General features: G+C 46.1%; 1 protein-coding gene across 1 annotated transcript in view; it reads right to left on the reverse strand.

Moving 5' to 3' along the window:
* Window positions 1-24368, reverse strand: part of LOC142311955 (uncharacterized) — a 104684-nt gene that overhangs the window by 75681 nt on the left and 4635 nt on the right. Inside the window, exons 6-7 of the mRNA XM_075350822.1 lie at window positions 16318-16408; window positions 12442-13019 (exon numbers count right to left, since the gene is read on the reverse strand). Coding sequence (XP_075206937.1) covers window positions 12442-13019; window positions 16318-16408 — 669 coding nt within the window. The remainder of the gene's footprint in view (window positions 1-12441; window positions 13020-16317; window positions 16409-24368) is intronic.

Below are 24368 nucleotides of genomic sequence, written 5' to 3' on the forward strand. Positions count from 1 at the left end.
GGTGGCAGCGCATACGGCTCTGGGGTCCTATACAGCTCAAGGAGGGGCACCTACTGCTTTGAGAGGGCCCATACAGCTCGGGAGTGGGGGCCCATACAGATTAGGGGGGGGTGGAACATACAGCTCAGATGGAGGGCCCAGACAGACAGGGAAAGAGACAGAGAGATAGAGACAAACTGACAGGGAATGAGTGAAACTGACAGGGAATGAGAGAGACTGACAGGGAATGAGGGAGACTGACAGACAGGGAATGAGACAGACTACATGCACAGTTACACACACTATACATTACCACATCTTGCAATTTGTGATCGGTACAGAGCAGGGGAGGAGCCACTGGTACCTGCACGGAGACTGCAGCAGCTGAACAGGACCTGCCAGTTCACCGGTCATGTGATCAGGCACATGATTAGTCAGATGACCTGACAGGTCCTTCACCTCAGCCTCCGTAGTACATGTCCTGTCCTGCTCTGCACTGATCACATAGATAGATCAGTGCAGAGCAGGAAGAGAGGACGCAGATCTCTGTGAGCAACTCGGGCCCCCCTCATTTCCCTGATGGCGGCCCTGCCCCCTGGAGTCCGGTGAGCTGAGGGATGAAAGGGGAGGAGCCTGGGCTGTCATCGGCTGGGCCACCCTCCTGGCTTCTGCTCACGGGGCCCCTAACAGGAGTAATGTTCTGATGTCAGCCCTGAGTGCGGCTGCCAGCCCAAGCACTGCGGTCGCAGGCAGGACTGAAGACGGTGAGTGTCCCTCCCCAGCTGTCCAGGGCCCCGGCATTTGCCGGATGCTAATTGATCTGCCCTGAACTTAACGGCCTTAAACATATATAAAAAGTTCCCAAAAGTTAAGTTGCTGTGAATCATCCAATGCACAAGCAAAACGTTACTTCTTTGGGTGAAATGATTTTTAAACTTGGTTAAATATCATTGTTATGAAAAAATATAGTATTCTATGCTCATAAATCCATAACGTTAACAATTGTTCTGTGTATACACGAGTGCAGTAGGCCTGTCTAAACAGGTTATTATAAGACTGCTGATGGGCATCATATAGCTGGTTGGTGATCATTTAATGCTCCACTGAAAATTAAACCTAAAGGCCGCTTTACACGCAACGATGTATTTAATGATATGTCGTCGGGGTCACGGAATTCATGACGCACATCCGGTATCGTTAGCGACGTTGTTGCATGTGACACCTACGAGCGGCCGGTAATTATCAGAAATACTCACCAAATCGTTGATCGTTGACACATCGTTCATTTTCCAAATATCGTTGCTCGTGCTGGACACAGGTTGTTCTTCGTTCCTGAGACAACACACATTGCTACGTGTGACCCCCCGAGAACGACGAACAACAGCGTTCCTGCGTCCTCCGGCAATGAGGTGGGAGTGACGTTAATGCGGCTGCTCTCTGCCCCTCCGCTTCTCTTGGTGGCCCGCTGATTCACGTCGCTGTGACGCCGCACGAACCGCCCCCTTAAAAAAAGAGGTTATTAGCCGGCCACAGCGACGTCGCTAGCAAGGTAAGTCCGTTTGACGCGTCCTAGAGATATTGTTCGCCATGGGCAGCGATTTGCCCGTGACGCACAAACAACGGGGGAGGGTGCGATCGTTAGCGACATCGCTAGCGATGTCGCATCGTGTAAAGCAGCCTTTAGACCCAGGTATCTAACAGGTGACATCTACTCTGATGATTGTTCTCATTCCTTACTTAGTGATCAGGTCTTGATGCCATGATGATTTTTTACATCCAGAGACCGTTTTTAGACAATCACCACACTGTCCTCCCTTATGAATTACACCTTCCTCACTTATGGACTACATCTCACACTGTCCATGCCTCATGTTGGCCCATTTTCAAACTGTCCCACTCATGCTGCTCCCTTACTATAAAAGCCTGCTCAGCCGCTGCTCAGCCGTTCTCGGTCCCAGGGGTGCCAGCTGTAAATGCTCAGTTCTGAAACTGCCCCGTCAATGGATAGTGGCTGCGGTTGGGTCCTGTACATCCGCCTCAAATTCAAATCAATGAGATGGATGTGCAGTATCCGGTTGCTACCATACGACGAAGCAGCTCTGGAATAGAGTATTTCCAGCCACAGGTTGCTGTCAATGGCACCGAGAACAGCTGATCGGTGAGGGTACAGGGTGTCTGACCCCAACTGATCAGACATTAATGACCTACCCTAAAGATAGGGCATCAATGTAAAAGTAGGGGAAACCTCTTTAGTCCACCTCCAACAACCTGAAGGGTTGATGTTGGATGTTCTTATTTGATCACAACATTCTCAGTATAGCCTTGACACGATTGCAAGGAAAATCCCCACAAGGATGGTGGTTTTCGAAATAGTGGTCCTGGTTAATACAGCAGTGATTTCCTTATTTGAAGTTGATGAAATCATTCATTCTTCCATTTTAATGTGGATTTTGGCTGAATTCATCAGTTGATTTTATACTGCACTCCAGGGTCACAGGTCTCACTCCATACATCGAAGCTCCAATCAAGAAAAAGTAGGTGTCTGTATAAACTTGGCCATTCAGTGTATAAAACTGGGGGATAAATCAAGACTGAATACAAGACTTTCATAGACTTCTAAACATCATATCGAAGATCTCATGACACCATCTCTCCATCTACCTGATCATCCTGAGGAACATCGGGATTTTCTTGTTCACAGTCCTGTGGAAGAAGAGGACGGGGACATCTCTCTGGTGTTGTCCTCTCACTGGATAGATCTGTAGGAAACACAGGGACTGAATTAATTTTTTACAATTTACAATTTTTTACAGTCCTGTCTATTACCTGGTGATGTGAGGGGCTGGGGAACCTCCATCATGACGTCCTTGTACAGATCTTTGTGTCCTTCTAAATACTTCCACTCCTCCATGGAGAAATAGACAGTGACATCCTGACACCTTATAGGAACCTGACACATACAATGATACCGTCATCCCCAGATCCCTTCATAGCGTTACTGTATAATGTCCCAGCATTCCCCGCAGTGTCACCTCTCCAGTCAGCAGCTCAATCATCTTGTAGGTGAGTTCTAGGATCTTCTGCTCATTGATGTCCTCATGTATCAGGGGCTGAGGTGGAGCCCCCGTGATTGGGCTCAGGGGTCTTCCCCATCCCTCAGACACAGGGTCCTGACAGCGCTCACTAGAGGTCTTCTTCACTACTGTGTAATCCTGGATATGGAGACACACATTAATAAATCTCACTACAGACATTTCCAGAGTCCTCACCTCTCCAGTTCTGTCCATCTGTTATTCCCATAGATAAGAATGATGTAATGTGACGTCATCAGAATCTCTCACCTCTCCAGTAAGCCGGAAGAGGATCTCTAGGGTGAGGTGTAATATCCTCTCCACCATCTTGTCCCTGTCCCTATCCATCCTTGATGGGTCAGTCAGGAGAATTTTCTTATATAGAAGATCTGAGAGGATCCGATATTGTAGGGACCTGAATGGGGAGAAGATGACGATGTAACATCAGAAAGATCCCATGTAAGAAATCTCCGGATCTGTTACCGGCTTCACATGATCACTTCATCCAGTCCTGGCCCCGGTATAACACACAATGCAGCTATAGTTACACACAAAGATTTATCACAGAATATCAACAATTCAGCTCCAAAATCACAGAACAAATCTAAAAGGAAAATATAAAAAGTGCAGGAACCTCCACAGAGATGGGGACGGCAGATCCGGGGCCGTCAGTAACAGATAATGATAGAACATAAATATCTCCTGATAGTGACAACATGGAGTTGTGTCTCCTGGAGTGTGAGCGCAGCACTGAGGGGGTTAATGTAATGGGGAATCTTCACATACCTCCTCCTGCAGAGCCCCACACTAGATAATGTATGGTTGAGACTAAAATGTATGGGCTCCTTGCAGGTTAGTGGGCGTGGTGATGTTTGCTCCTCTTCAGTATAATCATGCCCCTGTGGCTTCGCCTCCCCCTGCACCCCTCTCCTGTGCTCTTATCCCCAGACCCCCGCTTCTATTATAAACAGCTCCATGACCACGTGGAATTAGGAAAACATTGTTTATTCGGTCTGGAAAACATCTGGCTGCATTTTGAACACGCCCACTATCACGTGACAAATTACACCATATCTGGAAGGAGCCCATACACTCTAGAATCTACCCTAGATATATGGCTGCTCTGTGCTTACAGGACCTGTGATGATGTCACATGGAGGGGAGGAGTCAGGGGTCACATGATCAGCTCCTCAGTGTGTGCAGGACTCTGCTGTGCAGGATGAGGGGAAGTTTATGTGTGGGGTCAGGAGGGATTTACAGTGTGGATGTGTCCGTGTGTATACGGAGCAGAGCCGTGTGTATACGGAGCAGAGCCGTGTGTATACGGAGCAGAGCCGTGTGTATACGGAGCAGAGCCGTGTGTCTCTATCACATCTATTACATAATTATACACGTGGTCCAAGTGGTCAGTAGGAGCCAGAACTCTTAATAGTTGGTGAGGGATCAAATACTTATTTCTCTCTGCAAAATGCAAAGAAATTTATATAATTTATACAATTTGATTTTCTGGATTTTATTTTGGATATTCTCTCACTGTTAAAATGAATCTACCCTTAAAATTATAGACATTTCATGTTTTTCTCAGTGGGCATACTAACAAAATCAGCAAGGGATCAAATATTTCCTTCACTGTATTTGCCAAATACCAGAATAATGAGAGATAATGTTTTAAGGCATTTTTATTACTTTCTGCAAAGTTAAAAGTTTACATACAGTTAGGGGTACTTTGCACGTTGCGACATCGCTACTGCGATATCGTCGGGGTCAAATCGAAAGTGACGCACATCCAGCGCCGGTAACGACGTCGCAACATGTAAAGCCTAGATGCGCCGATTAACGATCGCAAAAGCGTCGAAAATCGGTGATCTGTGTAGCGTCCGTCATTTCCATAATGTCGCACCAATAGGAGATACGATGTTGTTCCTCGTTCCTGCAGCAGTACACATCACTGTGTGTGAAAACGCAGGAGCGAGGAACAGATGTTCAGAGATCCTTACCTGCCTCCACCGGCTATGCGGAAGGAAGGAGGTGGGCGGGATGTTTACGTCCCGGTCATCTCCGCCCCTCCGCTTCTATTGGCCGCCTGCCGTGTGACGCCGCACGACCCACCTTCTTAGGAAGGAGACGGGTCGCCGGCCAGAGCGACGTTGCAGGGCAGGTAGGTGCGTGTGAAGCTGCCATAGCGATAATGTTCGCTACGGCAGCTATCACAAGATATCGCATGTGCGACGGGGGCGGGTACTATCGCGCTCGGCATCGCTAGCCGATGCTAGCGATGTCGCAGCATGCAAAGTACCCCTAAGAGTACTATGCATTTAAACAATATGGGACAGCCTATATGATTATTTCATGTCTTTGGAAGCTTCTCATAGGTTTATTGGCAACATTTGAGCTAATTAGAGACATACCTGTGGATGTATTTTAATGCACACCTGAAACACACTGCTTTTCTTTGTGTAGCATCATGGGAAAATCAAGTTAAATCAGCCAAGATCTCAGAAAGAGACTTGTGGACTTGCAGAAGTCTGATTCATCCTTGGGTGCAATTTCCAGCTTCCTGAAAGTGCCTCATTCATCTGTACAAACAATTATATGCAAGCACAAAAAAGATGGCAATGTCATCATGACATCATACCGCTCTGGAAGGTGACAGGCTCTGTGTACCAGAGATGAACATGCTTTGGTCAGACATGTGCATATCATCCCAAGAACAAAAGCAAAAGACCTTCTGAAGATGTTTTCGGAAGCTGGTGAGATTGTGTCATTATCCACAGTGAAACGAGTACTGTATCAACATGGGCCGAAAGGCCACTCTGCCATGAATAAGACGTTACTCCAAAAGAAACGAAAAAGCCAGATTAATGTTTGTAAACGCACACAGGAACAAAGACCTTAATTTTTGGAGACATCCTTCATATAATAGATGGCATCATGAGAAAAGAATATGTGCTAATAGCTTGGGCGGAAATGGGTCTTCCAAATGGACAGTGACCTGAAGCATACTGCCAAACTGGTCATGAAGTGGCTGAAGGATAACAAACTCAATATTTTGGAGTGGTCATCTCAAAACCCTGATCTCAGTCTTATTGAAAATACATGGGCAAAGCCGGAAAGAACACTGTAAGCAAGGCAAACTACAAACATGACACCAGTTCTGTCAAGAGGAATGGGCCCAAATTCCTACATCCTCCTGTGATGTATATTCTCCAGTGTCTGGTATGATGTATAGGCCCCCAGCCTCTCCTGTGATGTATATGCCCCAGCCCTCTTCTGCCATGTTTATGCCCCAGCCTCTCCTGTAATGTATATGCACCCAGCCCCTCATGTGATGTATACGCCTCTCCTGTGATGTGTATGCCCAACCATCTCCTGTAATGTATATGTCATGGGCAGGGGGTGACTGACCACGTCAGGGAAGGCTACCCGAGGCGCTCGGATCCGGGATCATGGCTGGGGCTCAAGTGGCAGCTGGATTCGGGGCTCATGCAGCGGCCCGTCGCCCAGAACAATAAAAAGGGGGTGTTTACAGGGGAAGAGTTTGTCAGTGACGCCACCCAAGGGTTCTGGTGATGGATGGTGACACCTCCGCTGCCTTGGTATGGGATGCCCGGGGCTGATGGAGCGGGGCAGCAGGATGGTATCCCCTCCACGGGTAGGGGAGGTATTGTCCCAGGGCCCATTTGTACGGACTGGGTGGTAATGGTGTACTCACAGTTCCAGAGAAATTCACACAGAGTTCAATGGTAAACCAAATTGCCAGTGACCGGCGACCTCCGGCTGGTGTATTCGGGTCCCACACCCTGGTACAGCAAACAGGGGTCCCTTCCTCCTGCACTTGGTGTTTATGTCTTCAGTTTGACTACTCCGCTTGAAACGGGGAAGTTCACTCCCGGTGATTCTATGTGTTGGGAGCGGTGGCCCGCGGGAACTGAGCCGTACCATCTTAGCAGGCAATTGCGGAGCCCTATCCCCCTCGTTGGGCTTTCGTCTCGCTCTCTGGGCTTGCTGGTGGGACAAGACGTGGAGACTTGTCCCCTGCTGGCTAATTGACAAGGCGCTTGAAGCAGTCCTCGCCCTAGGGTCCAGGTACCCCGACTGTGCACGGCCTCCAGACCGGATTCTCGCTGTCAGCACCGGCAGGCTACAACTCTGCCCCAGTCCACTTAGGGTCTCCCGCGACCGGATCTCCATCACCTGTGGCCCTGTCTGCCGACTGCCACCTAGTCAATAGTCCGGTAGTCCAGAGGCTCCAACCCCTGACTACCCTGTCACTCCACACTCCTCTCACTTCCTCTTTCCTTAGCTGTCTCTTTCCCTCCCAGAACACCTAAGGACCCCTAGGTGGGCGTCACCATTCGCTTGGCCCCGCCCACTGGTGTGTCCATATTGTCATGGGGGGTGATAGGCTTTGCTGGCTGATGTTGTGTACCTGGGTGTGGGTTTGTGTTGGTATGCCAAGGAGGATGGAGTCCTGCACTTGGAAGATTTGTGCAGTCTCTGTGACAACCTGGTTTTGCCAGGGCGTCACATATATGCCCCAGCCTCTCCTGTAATGTATATGCACCCAGCCCCTCCTGTGATGTATATGTCCCTCCTGTGATGTATATGCCCCGGCCTCTCCTGTAATGTATATGGCACAGCCTCTCCTGTAATGTATATGCACCCAGCCCCTCCTGTGATGTATGTGCCCCGCTTCTCCTGTGATGTATATGCCTAAGTGACTCCTCTGTTGTATATGCCCAAGCCTCTCCTGTGATATAATGCCCCAACCTCTCCTGTGATGTATATGCCCCAGCCCCTCCTGTGATGTATATGCCCCAGCCTCTTCCGTGATGTATATGCTTCAGCCTCTCCTGTGATGTATATGCCCCAGCCGGTCCTGTGATGTATATGCCCCAGCCTCTGCTGTGCTATATATGCCCCAGATTCTCCTGTGATGTATATTCCTCAGCCTCTTCTGTGATGTGTATAACCTAGCACCTCCTGTAATTTATGTGCCCCAGCATCTCCTGTGATGTATATACCAACGTGTCTCCTCTAATGTCTATACCCCCAGACTCTCCAGACCAAGACAAACCTGGAAAAACAGTTGTGAGAAACAACATGATCAATATCACAGCTGCAGCAAAGAGAAGCAGGTCCAGCCACCACAGTAAGGGTGAGTTAATTAATTGTTTGACCAATACAGCATGGTCATTTTCAAGTTGATAATTTTGTGCGGCCCCCAAAGGTTGGTCGAAAATGCCAAATGACCCTCGGCAGAAAAAGGTTCCCCACCCCTGGGCTATATTGACGAAAAAATAAAAACGTTATGGCTCTTGGAAAAAGGGGAGGAAAAAACAAAAACAAAATATGGAAAATCACCAGGGGGTGCAGGGGTTAATTCCATCCAGTGCTGAAAGGGTTAAAGTTCCTTTCTCTCCTGCTATGATTAATCTGGCAGTTGTAATCTACAGCTACTCCCTTCTGCTATAAGTATCCACTCCTCACTTTGGAGAAAGCAGTGGTAATTAGAGATGAGCAAACCCGAGGTTCGGTCTTCTTACCGAACACAGACTTTACAAAAAAAAAAACAACAGAGTTTGCGTTCAAAGATCGGGTGCTTTATGTATGCTAAACACTCACACAAGCATCGCTGTGTTTGGGTACACTTGATGCTCAGCCCAGTGGGAGCCACTTGCAGTGGTTGATTGGCTCTCACTGGGGGTAACAACAGCGTGATTGGATGTAAAGTGCACCCCCCAAAAAATGTAAAAACCCCTTTCCCTGAAAGGGATCTCTTTATGGCTGACTGCATTTGTGTGGAGACCTGAACTGACCAATTATTGACTTCAATTGGGGTTCAGGTGAAGTCTGGGTCCCAAACGGAACTTCATCTAAAATCCTTCTGAATCCGCCAAACCTAACTTCCACGGATCCGCTCATCTCTAGTGGTAATCTTTCCAGGATATGCGGTGGAGTCTCTCTGGAGAAGAATTGGAATTGGAGCTCTATGTTGTATGTTTCCCTTGTCTGTTCCCCTTCCTCTTGTTTTCTTTATAACAGAAGTAAGACTAGTGTCTTGCTGGCCTGTGCACTCGATAGGACAAGTCCAGGGTCAGCCAGGGCCTAGCCACGTGGTTGGGTATGGGGGGCACTTGTCTAGGTACATTAGGGAGCTCACAAAACAGCCACAGGTTAATTCAGGTAGTTATCCCCCTCCCTATCATCAGGGCTTTCCTTTACATGTTCCCTGGTGTACCCCTTCTCTTGTGCCGCACGCCGAGCGGTCCTCGCTCTGGCATGACAATAAGTGACCTCACTTGAGTGCACTGCTCAATGAATTAATTTAGGGATGCCGTGAGCATATTGCACACCATAGGGGTGTCACAAAATGTTATATTTTTACCAATAAAATGTTATTTTAACCCCAGATTTACAATTTTCACAAGATGAATGTTTTAAAAAAAGGCCCCATAAAGTGACTGTACAGTACTGTTTGGCCACACAGCAGTGCTGTGGAGGGAAGGAGCATCATTTGACTTTTGGAGCACAGATTTTTCTAGAGTAATTTGCAGGCTTCATTTTCAAAGCTTCTAAATGTCAGATCAGCAGAGACCCCCTTAAGTGACCGCATTGTGAAATCTACATCTCTCTGGGAATTAATTTACGCTGTAGTGATGATTATGTCTCTGAAAAACACCCACTGAGTCAGTTAATGTTGCAGAATTAAAAATTGCAAATAAGCTCTTGTAGTTAGCAGTACATTGTAGTGCTCGCACAGTGTGCCTAGCTCATGCTTCTGGAAACACACACACCCGTAAATTAGGCAGTGGTACAAGCATTGCAATACATTACACCTGTTAGTGGTACACTGACAGACCTCCTCTTAGACCATGCTGGTGGCTTGGTCAATCAGGCCACCGTAACGGGCAGATCCGTAGGTTTTCAATTGACCTCAAGTTGCCATAGAAATGATTGAGTCTTCATAATTGCGTCACAGGGATCCAGATCGGGTGGGAGAGGGACCATATTTCCTCTCCCAAATTCCTAAATACTGCAATTTCTTTTGATCGCGGTATTTAGGGGTTAAACAGCCAGGGGGCGATGCTGACACCACCCCTGGCGGTGATAGCCTGAGCTTGGCTATCACTTAAGCTGAGCTCTCGGCATCGATCATGCCAGCATATTAAATACATAACATACAGTATATACAGTACCTTATGAAAGTATTTGGCTGCCTTGAATTTTTCAACCTTTTCCCACATTTCAGGCTTCAAACATAAACATAAAAATTTTAATGTTATGGTGAAGAATCAACAACAAATGGGACACAATTGTGAAGTTGAATGAAATTTATTGCTTATGTTAAACTTTTTTAAAAAATAAATTACTCAAAAGTGGGGCGTGCAATATTATTCATCCCCTTTACTTTCAGTGCAGCAAACTCACTCCAGAAGTTCATTGAGGATCTCTGAATGATCCAATGTTGTCTTAAATGACTGATGATAATAAATATAAGCCACCTGTGTGTAATTAAGTCTCCGTATAAATGCACCTTCTCTGTGATAGTCTCAGTGTTCTGTTGAAAGCGCAGATAGCATCATGAAGACCAAGGAACACAACAGGCAGGTCAGTGATATTGTTGTGGAGAAGTTTAAAGCCACATTTGGTTACAAAAAGATTTCCAAAACTTGAAACATCCCAAGGAGCACTGTGCAAGCAATCATATTGAAAAGGAAGGAGTATCATACCACTGCAAATCTACCAAGACCTGGCCGTCCTTCCAAACTTTCATATCAAACAAGGAAAAGACTGATCAGAGATGCAGCCAAGAGGCCCATGATCACTCTGGATGAACTGCAGAGATCTACAGCTGAGGTGGGAGAGTCTGTCCATAGGACAACAATCAGTTGTACACTGCAGAAAACTGGCATTTATGGAAGTGGCAAGGAGAAAGCTATTTCTCAAAGATAGCCATAAAAATGTTGTTTAATGTTTGCCACAAGCCACCTGGGAGACACCCCAAACATGTGAAAGTAGGTGCTCTGGTCGGATGAAACCAAAATCGAATTATTTGGACACAATGCCAAACAATATGTTTGGCGTAAAAGCAACTCAGCTCATCACCCTCAACACAATATCCCCACTGTCAAACATGGTGGTGGCAGCATCATGGTTTGAGCCTGCTTTTCTTCAGCAGGGACAGGGAAGATGGTTAAAATTGATGGGAAGATGGATGGAGCCAAATACAGGACCATTCTTGAAGAAAACCTGTTGGAGTCTGCAAAAGACCTGAGGCTGGGACGGAGATTTGTCTTCCAACAAGACAATGATCCCAAACATAAAGCAAAATCTACAATGGAATGGTTCACAAATAAACGTATCCAGGTGTTAGAATGGCCAAGTCAAAGTCCAGACCTGAATCCAATCGAGAATCTGTGGAAAGAGCTGAAAACTGCTGCTCACAAACACTCTCCATCCAACCTCACTCAGCTTGAGCTATTTGGAAAGGAAGAATGGGCAAGAATTTCAGTCTCACAATGTGCAAAACTGACAATTACCCCAAGCGACTTGCAGCTGTAATCGCAGGAAAAGGTGGCGCTACAAAGTATTAACTTAAAGGGGACGAATAATATTGCACGCCCCACTTTTCAGTTATTTATTTTTTTTAAAAGTTTAAAATAAGCAATAGATTTTGTTCAACTTCACAATTGTGTACCACTTGTTGTTGATTCTTCACCATAACATTACATTTTTATCTTTATGTTTGAAGCCTGAAATGTGGGAAAAGGTTGAAAAATTCAAGGGAGTCAAATGCTTTTGCAAGGCACTGTATTTAACAGATGGGCTGAGTGGTGGATGGCAACTGTTCTCTTTATGTATAGCAGCATTTCTCCATTGGCGATGACACATTGCACAGAAAACAGAAGCATCAGACAACTTGTTTATCTAATTGTTAGATATTTTATATGTATATGGTTCATACACAGGTATAACATATTGTACTAATTGCTTATCAATAACAATGATTAGTAATTCTACACATTTTCTAATAATCACCAAATGCTCCAAATTGTTACCCTTTTCTTCTAATTGTGTGACATCATTATAACTTGCATTTTTTTCTTACACATAATAAAAAAGTTAATTACTTCTTATCTGCATGGGTTCTTTGATGTCTAATAAGAGAGTCTTTCATGTTAAAACATTTCCCACATTGAGAACATGAAAATGGCCTCTCCCCTGTGTGACTTCTCTGATGTACAACAAGATTTGATTTCTTTATAAAACATTTCCCACATTCTGAACATGAAAATGGTTTCATCCCTATGTGAATATTCTGATGTCTAGCAAGTTCTAATTTCCCATTAAAGCCTCTCCCACATTCTGAACATGAATATGGCTTCACCCCTGTGTGAGTTCGCTGATGTACAATAAGATGTGATTTCTGATTAAAACATTTCCCACATTCTGAACATAAGTATGGCTTCTCTCCTGTGTGAATTCTTTGATGTATAACAAGTTTGCATTTCTCTCTATAACGTTTCCCACATTCTGAACATGGATATGCCTTCTCCCCTGTATGAATTTTATGATGTATAACAAGATGTGATTTTTTTAGAAAACGTTTTCCACATTCTGAGCATGAAAATGGCTTCTCCCCTGTATGAATTCTCAGATGTTTAACAAGTTGCAATTTCTTATTAAAGCGTTTCCCACATTCTGAGCATGAATATGGTTTATCCTCTTCAAGAGCCATTTCATGTTCATTAGCCCCTCTTTGACTTTTGTTTTGCATATTGGTCATTGACAAAGCAGAAGAAAGGACCTGTTGAAAATGATCAGGCGAAATTTCTTTCCTGAGGAGAGCTTGAAGTATATCTGGGATAATGGCATGTTCTTTATATGTATTTGGTGGAATACCATGATCATCTGCTGCAAAATCTGAAAATATCAGATGTTCCTCTGAGCTCCTGGTGCAGTCATCTGCCAAGAATAAAAGTGATATAATTTTTTCAATATAGCTACATTGAAATCATACGGATATTATATATTTTGTCCATTTTTATACAAGTTGTAATATAAATTATCAATTAACTAAGAGAATAGAGCACAAAGCAGGAACTATTAGATTATGATGTTAGGTTGGGCTTTTTTAATTTTTCACTTCTCTGTTGAAGCCGTCGTCTTCTTAAGTTCATGTTTCATTTTGCTTGTCACATATCGTTACCAGTTGTATCAGACACGATGAGGTGATATGGTCGGCTAATCACAGTAATGACTGTAGCCAAAATGGCTACGGTTTTACCTTGTATGGCAGGCAATCCCCACATATTGATTGGCTGTCTAACAGCCTCAAAACATGGGGCGGGGACTCGAGCATGGAAAACATGTTTGAAAAAAATTCTATTAATGTCTGTACATTCTCCCTTGACCTCAATCTTAATCCGCACTTCTTGATAATTTGACTAATAGTTTGTCCAGACCGTGGTTAAAGTAACAGCTTTTTTGCTTTGGTAACATACACTCCAGGATTTTATTTTATATTTTGATATGCCAGAAACTCACTAGAACTTACCTTTTAATTCTTATTATGTATGAATTTTTATTTTCGACAAAGTTGATCTCACCTTGTACAGCATCCAATGTCACTATGTAAGTAGTTCCATAAAGCCCCACGTTACATTAATTTACCAGCAGTTTTACGGCCTGTATACACCCCTGTATTGCATTCTACATCTAATGACTATCATTTTGTTATTAGGATGGGGATAGCACCATTATTCCATGCCCAGTTGATGCCTTAAGTGACTGGACACGGGGTAACCAATGGACACACTGAGTATCACAGCTTTAATGTTGAATTGACACAAGATACGTTACGGAAGTGTGCCATGCCGCCTCACCATGGACACACAGAATGTTATAGTCTAGCATCCAATGGATGCATGACACGTTGTGGCACCATGCAATGTTGCCGTGTGTACACTAACAAACACAAGGTACGTGGGAGTTTGCGGAAGTACTCATATAGTGACGTTGGCAGCTCCACCAAGTGAGATCAGGTTTGTCTTTATATATACCTGCATGGTGATAAACTTATCCACCTATATTTGTTTAGTCTGTGAAGTACTCTGCTTGTGCAGGGCCCTGATTATTATGCTTATACTACCAAAGGGCCCCCATTCCTTTTTCTACAAGTAACACTCCCCTGATGATGCCCTGATACTGGGGCTGGAATGGGTAAGGTATAAATACACTTGTTTTTGGGGTTATTACATATAGGATTTATATTTTGGTACTGCCCTTGTGAGGGTATGAGTCACTGCATAACAGGGGATTTTAGGCTGATAGCTTTATACCCTTAGGGTGCCTTCACACTTTCGCGATGCAGCAGCGATCCGACCAGCGATCTGACTTGGTCAGGATCGCTGCTGCATCGCTACATGGTCGCTGGTGAGCTGTCAAACAGGCAGATCTCACCAGTGACCAGCCCCCAGCCAGCAGCGACGTGCAAGCGACGCTGCGCTTGCACGGAGCCGGCGTCTGGAAGCTGCGGACACTGGTAACTAAGGTAAACATCGAGTATGGTTACCCGATGTTTACATTAGTTACCAGTGCACACCGCTTAGCTTAGCAGGAGCTGGCACCGGCAGCGTGAGAGCTGCGGAGGCTGGTAACGAAGGTAAATATCGGGTAACCACCTTGGTTACCCGATGTTTACCTTGGTTACAGCTTACCGCAGGCTGTCAGATGCCGGCTCCTGCTCCCTGCACATTCAGGATTGTTGCTCTCTCGCTGTCACACACAGCGATGTGTGCTTATCAGCGGGAGAGCAACAATAAAAAAACGAACCAGCACTGTGTGTAACGAGCAGCGATCTCACAGCAGGGGCCAGATCGCTGCTCAGTGTCACACACAGCGAGATCGCTAATGAGGTCACAAAAAACGTGACTCAGCAGCGATCTCAGTAGCGATCTCGCTGTGTGTGAAGCACCCCTTAGCCTCATGCTTCTGCTATCAGGATGACCCATCTTCAACACAACAGATAAGGGAGACTCAACCATTTTTTATCTGCACAGACATTTTTGGCCACTTTTTTGAATTATAAGAACTTTTCTTTTAAAAGTAAATATATTTTTGTCATGTGTCCATTTGAGCACTGTTATTTTATTTATTACTATTAAAGGTTAGATTTTATAGTAATATTTGCTCTCTTGCTTGTTTGGTTTCCTTTGTAGGAAAGGAACAAGTTCTCACGATGAGCTTTCTTACTATTCTAAAAATGGACATTTAGAAAAACAACTGCTCAATTTATGCACCAGAATACAATGCTTGTAAAGGTGACTGGTACTAAGGTTTTAAGACTGAGAAGTGTATTTTGTACATAACAGTTCCGCCTGTGGCTCACTAGTAATATTTCTGCTTTCAGTATCAAAGGTTCTGCGTTTGAATCCCCGGCACTGACAAACTTTAAAAGTCTATTTAGAGACATCCAGTAAGCACAGTGTCCAGTGCTAGACAGGACTGTGAACCCCGAATTGTCACTAGGAGTTTTGCTCAAAACTTACCGTTTGTCATGGCAGCATCAGATGCTGTTCACATTTCAGATCCTGACACTTCACCCTATAGTTTTTCTCATGGCAAATTGGGGCATAAACCAGCTGTGGACTCATTCATGATCAGGCTAGCAAGAGTTAAATTCTGCTAGCCTGTATGTTACTTCTGGGATCACATGTTGTTGGAAGCCTATCACATAGGCTCCCTTCCTATTTAAGATGGTGGAATCTGTCCTCTCACGCTGAATATAGTTTATTGCTGTGTTGGTCTATGTGCTGTTGTGTCCCAGTCCTGCTGGTGATTGTATTGCTTTGTGCTTGGAGTTCTCCCGTTGTCATGTTGTTTCCTCCCTGCTCTTGTTTTCCTCCTAAGCTTTTGTTGTCTTATACCTCTGTGTGTGTGCGTGCCATGAGATAGTTTTGGTTTCCCTGTTTGTCTATTTTTGTTGGCTTTATGAATCCTGCCTTGGCACTCCCCAGGGGTTGGGGAAGGGGGCATAAGATTAAGCCTGGTTAGGACCATGGCCAGGAAGGGTGGTTCAGACATCCTCACCTTCACAGGTAAGTCTGAGATTAGGGATAGCTATGGTCCCCTAGCCTGAGGGCCAGTCTAGGAGCCCCTATCCTCTACTTTCGTCTCACTTACCGTAACAAGAAGACTCCCTTCTGAAGTGGAAGACTAAGCAAAATCTGTAATTTCTCTGCATTTAGTGGTCACTACTCACCTGTGCGGTTATCTGTAGGAATCTCCTCTGTACATCGCTCATCACCCCTCACATATCTCCCTGTAGTATTAATATGGGTCAGATCTTCACCCTGAAACAAATAATGGAAAAGTCACAGACAAATGAAAAAGTCCGGAGATAAAATTAAAAAACAAGCTCAGAAACAATAGTAAATTAACATCGTGACCAAAAATGGCCCCACCCTATTTAGTGTTTCTTCTGCCCAAGGCACTATAAGTGGTCACGCCCCCTACTGGTAAGTCAGACTGTGTATGTGCACACAATATCTTTTTTAGGTGGATTCTGCATCTAACCCATCTGAAAAACAATGAACATATGCACTGCATTGTCAAAAAATTTGTTGTTCATATATTAAATGGGTGGTCTGACATCTAAAATGTATTTTCTAACTATTTATATTTACCCCTTATCTACATTATTTATACAATCCCCTACACGTTTCCCCTATTAATCTAATCCCTAAAAGTGCTTTTTTTACTGCACTTCCTGTGATGTTTCGTTTGAGTGGCGTCTCAAACGTGATTATACAGGAGGCCCAAGCCGCAGTCATTCCCCACAGCGTCCATCGCTCTTCCTGAAACAGGATGTCACGAAAGAGCAGCACTGCAGAGACTTACTAGTTTCTTGCAATGCTACCCCCTGGTTGTCCTAGATCAGTGATGGCGAACCTATGACACGCGTGCCACCAGGGGCACGCTGAGCCCATTCTGCTGGCACGCATGCTGTCGCCCGATTCTGCAGCTTTGATCTGCTAGTGCAGTGGCGCCGGCATATCAAATCTGTGTTGGAGCGGAGGAGACATTTCTCCTCCACTCTGAGACTCCTCCACTCCCAGGCTGCAGGTGTGTTGCCTAGGAGACGGAGGAGCGGCGCCGGCGCCGTCTGCTGGCCGCGTGGGAACTGAGGACCCAGCAGCGCGCAGCGGGGGAGCGTGTGCAGGTAAGTTGTGTGTTGCTTTTTCTTTTTATAACTTGTGTGCGGCTGTGCCAAGGTGGGGATGGGGGGTCAGCGCCAGCATGGGGTGGGGGAACGCACATGGCAGCGTGGGATGGGGGGAATGCACATGGCAGCGTGGGGTGGGGGTGGGGAGGAATTCACATGGCAGCGTGGGGTGGGGGTGAATGCACATGGCAGCGTGGGGTGGGGGGTGAACGCACTTGGCAGCGTGGGGTGGCGGTGGGGGAACGCACATGCCAGCTTGGGGTGGGGGAGGGGGAACGCACATGTCAGCATGGGGTGGGGGAACGCACATTCCAGCATGGGGTGGGGACATGCATGCCAGGATGGGGGAAACATGCTTGCCAGCATGGGGGGGCACATGCATAACAGGATGGGGAACAATGCATGCCAGGGTGGGGAACAATGCATGCCAGGATGGAGGAAACATGCATGCCAGGATGGAGGAAACATGCATGCCAGGATGGAAGAAACATGCATGCCAGGATGGAGGAAACATGCATGCCAGGATGGAGGAAACATGCATGTCAGGATGGAGGAAACATGCATGCCAGGATGGAGGAAACATGCATGCCAGGATGGAGGAAACATGCCACGATAGGGTACATTTACCAGGAAGGGGTACATTTACCTGGATGGGGGTAAATTAACCAGGATTGGGAACATTTACCAGGATGGAGGACATTTACCAGGAATGGGGTACATGCCGGGATGGGGGAACATTTACCAGGATGGAGGACATTTACCAGGAATGGGGTACATGCCATAATGGGGGAACATTTACAAGGATGGGCAATATGTCAGGATGGGGTACATTTACCAGCATGGGGGAACATGCCAGAATGGGTAACATTTACCAGGATGGAGGACATTTACCAGGATGGGGCCGTGATGGGGACAAATATACCAGAATGTAGGAAATATATATCAGGATGGGGGACATGTTTACCAGGAAGGGGACAGAACTACACAATGATGGGGAGGGGAGCCACTCGTACATCTTTATGGGATTTGAAGATGTTCAGACTTTGAAATGTAGATGTGGATTACAGGGTGACATCTGATTGCATTCCATGCTAAAATCTCTGTCTAATATGCTGCAATTTTTTCCAGAAAGATCAATCCAACTGCTGTGTCTGGAAAGGGCAGGGGCTCAGCTTCAATGTGTGGTAAGCATGAGCGTGATGCCCCCTGCTGAAGAGAAGACGGCAAAGGTAAGGTTACAATTAATTATTTACATAATAGGATTGGTTGGCACTTCGGAAAAAAAATTGGGTTTAGGGCTACAGTTTGGTCACTCGGCCTGTAAAAGGTTCGCCATGACTGTCCTAGATCCTGGATGATGGGTGATAGATGCTGTGGCTGAGGCTACTGGAATGCTGGCATGCTGTTGATATCTCTGCTGCTGTGTCCACTGCTTGTGCGAAAAACGTTGGCAGCAGGCAATGCTAGGTGCAGTGAGTGACACCAATGTCATCACACAGCCTCTAACGATACCTTCAAATGAAGCATCATCAGGGGTCGCAGATATTCCTTACTACTTCTAACACTGCACCCTTATGACCCTTCGTTTGAGGGCGGTGCTAGAGGCTGTGGGGTGGCTCTGGTGTCACTCATGGGATCTAGCATCAGCCCCCGCCGACGTCTTTCACACAAGCAATGGATGCAGCATGGCTAGCATGCCAGGGCTCATACATCACCCATCATCCAAGATCCAGGACATTCTCAGAGGGTGGTGATGCAAGACACTAGTAAGTATCTGCAGCACTGCCTCCTGGTGTTCCAGGAGGTGAGATGGATGCTGTGAGGAATGACTGCAGCTCTAGCCTCCTGTGATGTCCCGTTCTCAAACTAAACATCACATGAAGTGCAGTATATCAACACCTTCAGGGATTAGATTGATAGGGGAGCAGTGTAGGAAATTATATAATATTGATAATTACAAAAGTAATTATGAGGTAAAGATACTGTAAATAGTTAGAAAATATATCTTAGGTGTGGGACCATCCCTTTAAGTCTTTTAAACAACAGGCTTTCAGAAATGTAAGGCCCTGTGTGCACACTGTGTTTTTTGCCGCGGTTTTTGCTGCAGTTGTGTCACCCAGGGAATGGGGTATTCGGTCCCAGGCAGTTCACTATTTAGGGATGTCACTTTGGTGGTGGCCACTGCCCGGTCCCGTCACCTGGGGCCTTTTTGAAAAGGGGTTATTTACATGGGAGAAGAAAGTCATTTATGTGATGCCACCTGTGCGTTGTGGTTAATTGGATGGAACCGCCACTGCTTAGTGGAATTACCCCTGGGCTGATGGTGATGGCAGCTATCATGGTAGGCCCTCCGCAGGCAGGGCTGAGCCAGGGGATTTGTGAGATGAGAGCTTTGCACTTTAAAATGAAGGAGACCACACCGAGTTGTAATGAACAGTCTGTACTCACTTTAACCTGTGGACGGCTGGTTCAGGTCCCTGAATTCCAGTGCCAGTTTAATGACTCGGTTGCTCTGTCCCCAGCACTCTCAGTGTAGTTGAGATCCCGAAGCTTGGAACTTTGGGGGTCCCCCAGCTGGGATACAGCGGTTTGTCCGTTCGGCTAACAGTATGGACCCTGTGGGGATGTATGTGTCCGAACCCTGATCTTTACTTTACTGCGGATGCCCCCGGATCTGTGGGTCAGTGGGGCCCGTAGAGAACCCTCATCGTGCAGGAATTTGCCAGGCTGTGTGAAACGGTCGCCTGCCCTAGGGCCCTGTGCCCCGTGTGTGCTTGGTTCCAGTGGTGCTCCCTCGTACCGTCCCTGGCAATTTCTCTCTGTTCCAGAGGTACTCGGTTGCTCCTATTCTGGCAACCTACTCCTGTGCCCCGGGTCACCGTTACACAGACCCAGCTCACGGCACGTCTGCTCCCTTCACTACATTCTTACAGACTACTCCCAATCCACACCCATCAGGCTGTCTAGTTCCCTGGTCTGGCTCCGCCCTCTAGGTGCCCATCTTCCAGTGTCTGACTAGTGAATGCCCCTGGTGTGGTGGGGGAACTAGGATTTTGGTATGTGCAGTTGTTACTGGCACTGGTGTTCCAGGTCCCAGAGGGTAGGCCCTGCATCCTTGCAGTACCTAGTAGTGCCCTGAGTGGCTCAGGGGAGCTACACAGAAAAGGTGCGGTCTATGTTCATAACCTTTCTGCAGTCCTTCTCCAGCAAAATCCATGGGAAATCCAAAATGCTATGTGCATGTGACGCCCTTGCCCATCAGGTCGTCACAGGGTATTGTGCAATTTGCCCTTCTGTGCAATATCCACATCCTCCTTGGTTATGGGTCCCTAACCTTTGGTGTTGCCAAGAACAGCTAATCAATATTCTAGGAACACTCTGCACCACACCCACCAGACACACCAGTGGATGGCCTGAGTGGAATAGGGTCGCCCACTTTAGGGGTTGGTTAAGGGGGGTCAGGAATGTCAGGAGACAGTCAGTTGAGCAGTGACTCTCAAGAGGAGAGGTCACAAGAGAGTGAGTTGAGCAATGACTCTGAAGAGGAGAGGTCAGGAGCTGGGCTCCTTGGAACTACTAGGTGTCAGACCAACAGGTCTGGTAGGAGCTGCACCCGGTCACAGGGGATCGTGACAAGGGGCACGGACTGTCGAGAAGGACAGCCGGCGGCCTTGTGCCATCACCGGGCAGGGGCCAGGGCACGACGGAGTACGTGGACCCTAGGTCAGGGAGTAGCTTCAGGCGTTCTGACAATTTACCTGACGAGGATGGAGCCTTCAAGATCCATTCACCACCCGCCCCAAAATCGGGGTACTAGCGCAACGAGGGGAATAGGACTTTCCACTATACAGTCCAGAAAATCCCAAGCGTGAACCCTGAGAGCAAGCTCCCCCAGTTAGCCACACTGAGGAGTGGGATCCGATTAGTTTCAGACTAAAGGGACCAACTAGAAGACGAGGTGCCACGGAAAAAGGTCACAGACTAACAGGTAACACCAACGGACATGGGACCCAGGCGTGCTCCCCCTCAGCGGCAGCGGTGTCCGGAACTTTGGTTTACTACAGTTGTCGGTGTCAGCGTTATTGGACTGAGTGAGTACGCAAGTGACCCCTTACCATCCCAACGGCACATCCCTGTCACCATCACCAAGTCCCGGGGCATTCCCCCTACCCGTGGAGGGGTTAAACACCTGGCTACCCACACCATCGCCACCGGGTACTACCAATCACAGCGGTGGTACTCCATCTTACCACACACCACGGGTGGCGTCACGAGCTTTCCACACCATCCCCTGTACATACTCCCCCTTTTTTGTTTGAGGAGCCGCATGGCCCCCGGGTCCGGAGCCCTCTCAAGCCATTGCGGATGCGGATCCGAGCAGCCCAGCTGCCGACGCGGGGGCGACACATGCACACTGCTTTTTTTTCTCCTACAGGTTTTGCTGTAGAATTTCTGCAGCAAAAAAGAAGTAGCTTGTCACTTCCGCAAATCCACGGCAAAAACGCAACAAACAGCGGCAAAAATTTGGGTGCGGTTTTGGTGCGTTTTTTTTTTTTTGCGGGTGCGGAATTCTGACAGAAGGTGAAGATTTTTCTTAAGAAAAAGTCATTTCCCAGTGTGCACAGGGCAGTGACAGTGTGCACATAAAGCAGTAAAGTGACCATACCATTTTTTTGTGTCTTCTGCTTCACTCTTTAGTTTACTCAATAACATTTTTGAATAAAAAGATGGTGGCTATAATATAACCAGAAAAATAACTAAAGATACACAAAAAAGATGGTTCAAGACAAAAGTGGCAGTGTGGCCTGAAGCATCTTCTACTTAAAAAATTTGCTAAGTTTGCACCTGTCGTCTGCACGTACCCTAAGGGTGCACATAGCCTTTAATAAGTGATTATGGCTCCCAAACACATTAGGCTAATGTCAGCCTATGAGCTTGGCCGATGGTTTGATGTGTATCGGTTCCTCTGACTGATGACATCAGTGGAGATAATGATGTCAGATTGCGGACTACAACTCCTTTTGTTTTCTAAGATTAAGCCGCCGTCAGACATCTCTAGCAGCAGTTCTCCAATTGAAGAGAAAGGAGTGCTCAGCAGAGTCAGGGTTATACCTATCTCACCTGAATTACACCCTGTCAGCTTTCTAAAGTGTATGGGATATTTAGCCAAACACTTGTTCAGCTGAAATATTTGGTCTCATACAGACAGTTGTATTTTCAGTCTCTGTGTTGTCCATGTGTACAACAAACAGCACACTGACCTTTTAATGCCCTTGTATCTTGTATCAATACATTAAAGATTACTACATGAAAATTAATACAGGATGAGATCAACCATCAGGACATGCATTCATCACCAGAAACACCATCAGAACATAAATACATCGTCAGAACCATCATCAGTACTTGAATACAGCACCACAACTACCATCAGTACATAAATACAATACCAGATCCACCATCAGTACATGGATAGATCACCAGAACAATGAATATATGAATGCATCTCCATAGCCATTGTCAGTACATAAATAAAGCAGCAGAACCATCACCAGCACAAGAATACAGCAGCAAAACCAACATTAGTATATGAATACAGCATTGAGCCTAGTACAGCAATCAATTGCAAGGTCAGGTCAGCCTCCGCATATACAATTGTCAATTGTTTGACATGAACTTGCAACTCCCAGTATTTCCTCTTACCTCTTCACGACATATGATGTAAAATTACAGAATATGTTGTGTCCCTTCCTTTGATACAGACTCACACGCGAGCCCGCATCTCTCCCTCTCCCATAACATGACAGTTGATTTAATTACCCATTTAGTGCCTTTAAACAGCCGCAGGAGTAATGGAGATCCTCCCGCACCTGTTAACCAGTTAAATACCGTTGTCAATCTCACACAGCGAGATTTACATGTGCCGCCAAGAGTGCCACGTTATTCCTAGTGACCATCAGTGCGTCTGTGCGTGGGGCGCCAATAGGTTGTTATGAGAGCCAGGGGTCGGCTGAAAACCCCTGTACTTGTCGTACTTGTTATGATACTCCTGAGAACATTGTCCCTTTACGGGTCCTGGAATATGACAACAAGCAAAATTTTTTTATTTACAAATTTCTCATTTATTTTTCACCACTTAAATAGAAAAAAACTATCTACGTACTCATACTGACTTGAAAAATAATATTGCCAGGTCAGTTTTACCATATAGTGAACATGGTAAATAAAAATGTACTGAAAGTTTATTAATATACTCAGCTACTGCTGCTCAGTCCATTGTCCATTGTTGTTCTTCTCTGCTTCTCAGTGACATCACTGCAATTGCAACTATCTGGCTCACTCTATACTCTATGTGTGAGCCAGAAGTCTCTTTTCCTATGTAAGTCTATGGAGCCTCGTGCTGACCCCTCATAATCTTACACTGTACAGTCACTTCTGGGTCACGAAGAGAACAGTGTGACCCAGACATTCTGCAGAGCAGAGATGTCATTGAGAAGAGAAGAACAACGTGAACACCGGAGAGAGCAGTGATAGGTGAGTATATTAATACACACACTATATTACATGCGCACACACATACACACCTAATGAATAGAAAATGTAGTGAAAGTTATTCTTTAACTTTTGGAGGATATCTAAACTGTTTTAAAGCCTTTTAATCATGTGCAGACTGGTATGGGTCTGGGTCCTGAGACCCCACTAATTTCTCAAAAGAACTATCATAAGTGCACAGATCAGGAGCCTATGACTGTCTACTACATCCGCTCTGCGCCATGACTAGATATGAGAAAACCTGAGGTTCAATTTTCGAACCGAACACCAACTTAAAAAATCAAGATTCAGGTGCTTTACATTTGAACTTTACTTGCACAAAGTATGCTGTGCTCAGGCATGCTTGGTGCTCAGCTCTGTGCAAGCCTCTTGCAGTGTTTGAACAGCTCACGCTGGGGGTAACATCAGCACGATTAAATGTAGTGTGCAACTCAAAAAATTGTTTGAAAAAGCCTGCCCACCCTCCCCTGGAAGTGATCTGCTTTTGCTTGGCTGCTTGTGGGCGGAGACTCAAACTGCCAATCTGTTTCTTCCTC

Source organism: Anomaloglossus baeobatrachus, chromosome 5, assembly GCF_048569485.1.
Source record: "Anomaloglossus baeobatrachus isolate aAnoBae1 chromosome 5, aAnoBae1.hap1, whole genome shotgun sequence".
In the NCBI taxonomy this organism is placed as follows: Eukaryota; Metazoa; Chordata; class Amphibia; order Anura; family Aromobatidae; genus Anomaloglossus; species Anomaloglossus baeobatrachus.